Below are 6,001 nucleotides of genomic sequence, written 5' to 3' on the forward strand. Positions count from 1 at the left end.
AATGAGTTCCTTCTGTAATCTTGCTTCACATATTTTCCTTATCCAAAAATAGTGGCTTTGGAGTCTCAGTCCTCAAAAGTCAATAGGCACTACAAAGTAGGTAGTCACAAGAACAGTAAACTTACCTTTGGAGCAATCTCACCTTTGATCCACAATAGGCGAACTCTTGGGTTTGTGAAGTTGATAAAAATTTCTCTGTTCACCTCACACTTCATGACGCTTGTTGCTTGCGCCTTCTCTTCATCTGAGAGCTCTTCCATGGATTCCAGAAGATCCATACACTTCTTGATAGAATAGTCACCTTTACTTGTTTCATCTAGTGATTCCACAAAAGTTTTGCTTTGCTTTATCTTGTGGTCCAAATAGCCTTGTAGAACTCCAGCAATGCTTCTCTTTTTCCCACTTCCTGATCCCTTTTGTCCCGAACAAGCAGAGGAAGCTGGTTCTGCTCCAGTGAGGTCTATAGGTTCACTTGATGTCCTATGATCATCCATACTTGCAGAGAAAGGGTTCATGCTGCTATCTGGAGCATCTATGTCACTGGCGTTGACATGTTGAGTGGAAGACGGTGGGTGCAACTCAAGTGGCTCTGTTGATGTGAAATTTAATTCACCTGTTGCAATGCTTCCTGTTCCATGTGGATAAATAAACTCAAGTCACATGAATGTCGCAAAAATATTAGCAGAAAAGGATAGTAGTAGCAGGAAAGCTACTACTGTACAGAACACACATTGAAATAAAAAGCTCCCAAGAACATTCCATGCAACAGTATCAGAACTTCAGAAGACACATAGGTTTTCACAATAGTATAGTCAAAATTACACATTGCACACTTGCATTTCATATCTTTGCGCAACACACATGGCAATCACATGTAATCAAAAGATAGTCGGCCACGTAGGCTGCATAACATTTGGCCATCCCTAATCTGATAAACTAGATCTAACACATAGATGGATCCTTTTATTGTTTCTTAAGTTGCAAGCGCTGCAATAAGAAGAATAAAGCTAAAGGAACATGAACCTCCAAAGCACACCTGACAACTGGTATTTTATAACAGTAAAAGTATGTCAATACATATCCTGCTTTCACATAAGAGATAACCATATGCATTCAGCCCACTTTCCAACATGCAGGATGCTCTACTGAACCCCAACTAGGAGTTCAGGACACAATTTGCAAAACAGGATGATAGGTGATTAATAAATAATAGGTTCAAGCTATAGGATGCTCTACAGCTGCACAGTTTGAGAAACACATGCTAATAGTTCAAAAAAAGCTATCTGTAGGACAGTTGCACAGCTGCAGTAGTCTAACAAAAAGCTATCTGCACTAGTAGCTGAATAAAAAGTTCACCTTCATACACTTTCTCACACTCGTGATACAAAGGAAATGCTTTTGCTTGGAACTTCTTAAGCCTTGGATGATCCTGGCAAATACAAACTAAAGTTAGCAGCATAGTAACAAGCCAAATTATCTAGCAAGTGAAATGATCTTACAACATACATCAATAAGTTTCTTCCATTTATCTGGTAAAGCATTGATCATGCACAAAGAATCATTCCAGCCAACCCCACTTTCCTTAATCCCTGCCCGAATGGCCTTGTAGTTTCCTTTAATGTCCTTCTCCTTGTCTTGAATCTGTGCCTTCGAAAATCTAGCGGATGGAAACTTCTCATTGAAATGCTTTATGATACTTCTCCATCCTTCAGGTGACCAACCATTTTGGCCCTTAAACCTTTCATGATTGTGTTCTTGAAGTACATCAAGAAGTCCTTTCTCATAATTAAAGCTCCATGATGCTCTTGAGCTTTGTCCTTTAGTCATAGCTAGAGTTTACAAAAATAACATTCAAACACAACTGTAATAGTTTGGCGACATATAACATAACTCACATAGATAGGAAGTCATAAACATAGATGTCTTGTACAATAGCACATTGGCATGTTCAACATTTATTACATAACACACTACAAAATAATCTTCATGCTCTACGACTTGAGTGCTACTTCCTAAGCATGACTTTGATTGTAGCGTTCCCACATTTGCATGGCAATCTGATCTCTTAGGACGTTTGTAGCATGGTCTTGTAAATTCAGCGACTGCACATCATTTTGATGATTATCATCTCCTTGTGGCAGATCAACATGATCAGATTCTGGTATATAAGTAGGTTGGTGATCTAGCCAATTCTCGTCACCATTTAGACATCTAATTATGTTATGAAATACAGCGGCTGCTGCTGGAATTTTTATTTGAGATTCTATGGGATGATGTGTTCCCACTTTCAGAATTTGAAACCTTTTCTTAAGAATCCCAATAGCCCTCTCAATATGGTTTCTAAGAAGTGCATGATGATGATTGAAAAGCTCTTTGTGATCAGCATATTCTCTTCTTCGAGATGAGCGCCGCCGAAACTCAGCAATGTGATATCTAACTCCTCGATAAGGCGCCAGGAATTGTGGTGCATTTGCATACCCACCATCCACAAGATAAAACTTTCCCTCAGGAACTTGGAAACCCTTGGAAATAGCTGATCGAAGAACTCCAGCATCTGAAGCAGACCCTTCCCACCCACAAGAGATAAATGTGAAGTTCAGGTTGAAGTCACATGCTACCATGACATTCTGAGATAGTGTGCCTTTCCTATTCCTATATGGAGGGGCTTTCTCTTCTGCAATTGTGATAGGCACATGTGTGCCGTCGATAGCACCAATACAATTCTGTAAAAAAATGAAACTTAAAAACAGAGCAAAATGTTGGAGAGACAGTAAGGTAGAGTGTTATGCCTTACCCGAAAAAAGGGCCAAAATCTAGGATCCGTAGCGATCTTGGGGTGAGTTTGGTTGGAAGTAGGAAGCTTCACAAATCTATAGGTGAGAGTGGGAATGATATTGAAAACTGCCCTTATGTGCCTATGGACAGTTTCACCACTATGCTGAAATATTTTCTTCAGTCTATCATTGCTAGCATTGTGTGAAATCATATACATAAACATCCCTAGCTGCTCCTCAACGGTAACACCTCGTGTGTCACGCAATAGACCCTCACACCTAAGATAGTTACATGTCTCCTTAAATATTCGTGTCTCCATACGAAACTCAGATTTACACCAATTCTCGTGCCCCTCCAGAATTTCCTTCACCTTCTTAGCACCAGTATACTCGGAGGTATGCTCTGGCCTCTTCTCTTCATTCAAACATTCAAGTATTGCAGGAACAATGACAAGAAACAATTCATCATCATCTTCTTCTTCCATCTGTATGAATTTTCTAATTTTCTCCTTCCTAGAGCCCATTATCTAAAAGTTGCAAATAGAAACAAGCTGAGATATTATCCTACTTGTGTATTTATAATAAAGTACGTGTTAGTACTTTATTTTTCTCTCTGAACCGAACAAGATCACAGATAGCAGTACTAATTCTGCAAGCATATTCATAGTGTGACCCTTATATTTGACATTAGCATCAGCTCTATACCAGCTGAGATATAATTAGTAAAAGTCACATATGCCAAACAAACAAGAATGCATAGTCATAATTTTTGCAGAAATCAGCACAAAAAAATAATGCTGAGCAGACCAGCATCGCTTGAAATTACATAACAAATATATAAAATAGTATAATCTACGCATAGTTAACTGAAGATAGGCATTAGAGTTCCAAAATGTCTCACAGAGCATCATCTCAGCTTAGTTAACTATGCTTATCCTTTTTTGTGTTAGTCTTAGTCTCCTCTTTGCTTATCCTTTTTTGTGTCCTGTCCTGGCCTACCCCAATTTGTCGCTGGTATAGCAACATCAATTCATTAGCTAGACTCGCGGATAGTTTATTTACTACTGTTTATTTACTAAGGTTGCTCTTTAGACTTCATCACAACTGAAATATATACAACCATACTCATATATGTGTAATAAGATGTCATGTTTATACTTGTTTCCCAAACGTGTAAATTTCAAAGGAGCTCAGTACAGTTGACAGTGCATTCTAGGGGATTTTGCTTGCTTTCATGTCAATTTACCGTTATCACTACATTGTTCTAACCACTGTTTGTTTGACTATTAGATCTACTGCCACTTGTCCTAGCATAGAGTTGTCACATGCTTCTGATACAGAATTACGGAAACACTAGGATGCAAAGTGACGAGAAACCATTGATCCCAGATTTTGTCAGGACTCAGGACAAAGAAAAATCGTGTTTCTCAGCTAAAATACCATTTGGTTCTCTGGCTGTAGTTTTATCTTTGCCCTCAATTCTATGACTCTCGTTTTTATTGTACTCATACATCTCGTCAATTCCTTGATGGATTAAAGTAAAGTGAACTCGTACAGGATTGGTAAAAAAAGATCATGGAAACGATTCGTACTTTAATATTAGAAAAAATATATATAGATGGTATAACTGTGAGTTGTTATGGATTTTAATTCTATATAAGAAAATACTCAATTAAAGTAAAGTGATGAATTCAAGTAGTTTAGGCCAACTTATTTTACTCGCAACTTGTTTTACGCGTATGTTTTTGGTTTTAAGCTTCAGAAAGTATATATAGGTATACATAGTTAACTGAACTACACTACTACTAATGAACACAGAGCACTATCGTAGGAAATGTCTCCTGGAAAAAGCTTACTAACACCTGACCAAGGTGTTTTTTTTAAAAAAGAACAGCAGTGTGATTATTGGCACTCGACAAAGACAGTGATGCTACTGGTGATTGGTGACATTCAGACTTTGGTTACACTATCAGTCCAAAAATACAACTCTGAACATAAGATTCAGAACTCAACCAAATAATATGCACACCCTATACTACACTGCATGTAATCCACGATGGAATCAGAAATTCCAGAATAGTCTAGAAGAGAATAGCGTGCAATCTGAAGTACTGTAGGAGCAGGCAAGTCCAAGAAGCAAGAACGGGAACAGGAACCGAGCCGGGTACTCACCTCTCCTTTCCCCTTCTCCCTCGTTGCTCCTGCTGCGCCTTATCGGTCGTCCCAAACTGCTCCTCCAATTCTTCGACGGGAGTGCAGAGAAATGAAGACCAACAGATCTAACAAGAAATAATATTTTGCAGTTGCAGATCAACTTCTCCCACGACAGATCTAACAAGAAACAACGGAGCCAAGATTGGGAAAGACAGAGGGGAAAGGGACATGGAGACTCACCACGACGACGGACGGCAGGACAATTGGCGAAGACACGGCCCTGGAGAGTGACGACGTGCTCTAGGACGATGGTACCTGGGCGTTCTTGGCGAGACAGAACGGGGGCGGCCGCTGCAGATCCACTTCTCCCTGCAGATCTCCCGCTTCTTGGAGGGCTCGCGCTTCTTCGAACAGATCTAAAGCGGCCTGGTGACGCAGGGAGCAAGCGAGACGGGGAAGGAGTGAACGCCATGGGCGAGAAGAAAGCAAGCGAGACGGGGAAATAAATCGACGAGTGCCTCAACGGGAAAGGACCTACAAGGCGCGAAGACAAGTAGGATACGGGAGCAGCGGCGGCGGCACCATGACGGGCTGGGACGACAACGGCTAGCGCAAGCGATGGAGGCGGCGGCGCTCAAACCCTAGCCGCCATGCTTTCCTGGGCGAGGAGACACGGGAGGGCGAGGACCGAGCGAGTGCCGAGGAGACGGGGAAAGAAATAAACGGGTGCGGAGGAGTTTTTTCTTTTCCCCGTCGATTGATGCGGATAGAGTACAGAAGCCACGCGCTTTTTGTGGCTCGCGATGATTCCAAATGGGCACCGGGGATCGACGGGAAAGCAAACGCACGGGCGCTTCTCCACCCGCGGATTGGACGGGGATCCCTGCGGGTATTGGGTACCCAAACGAGCCCTCAGTCGCCTTCTAACCCCTCCGCTCGCGAGTCGCAACTGGTTTTGCCGTGATGCCGTCCGTTCCGTTCCACCACCTAGTCCCACTGAAGCTGGGCCCCGCACCCTTCGTTTCTCACTGTCACATGGTCCCATTGATTCCGGGAGCCACTGACTGGCAGGC

The 6,001-nt window shown here is 41.8% G+C and overlaps 1 protein-coding gene across 1 annotated transcript; it reads right to left on the reverse strand.

Annotated features, from left to right (window-relative positions):
- Positions 1–2,012: 2,012 nt before the first annotated feature.
- Positions 2,013–3,491, reverse strand: LOC136536709 (uncharacterized). Its single transcript, XM_066528912.1, has 2 exons — positions 2,795–3,491; positions 2,013–2,723 (listed from the first exon to the last, which is right to left on the reverse strand). The coding sequence occupies exons 1-2, from the start codon at positions 3,296–3,298 to the stop codon at positions 2,013–2,015; spliced, it is 1,215 nt and encodes a 404-aa protein (XP_066385009.1). The 5' UTR covers positions 3,299–3,491.
- Positions 3,492–6,001: the final 2,510 nt, after the last annotated feature.

This window comes from Miscanthus floridulus, chromosome 2 (genome assembly GCF_019320115.1).
Source record: "Miscanthus floridulus cultivar M001 chromosome 2, ASM1932011v1, whole genome shotgun sequence".
In the NCBI taxonomy this organism is placed as follows: Eukaryota; Viridiplantae; Streptophyta; class Magnoliopsida; order Poales; family Poaceae; genus Miscanthus; species Miscanthus floridulus.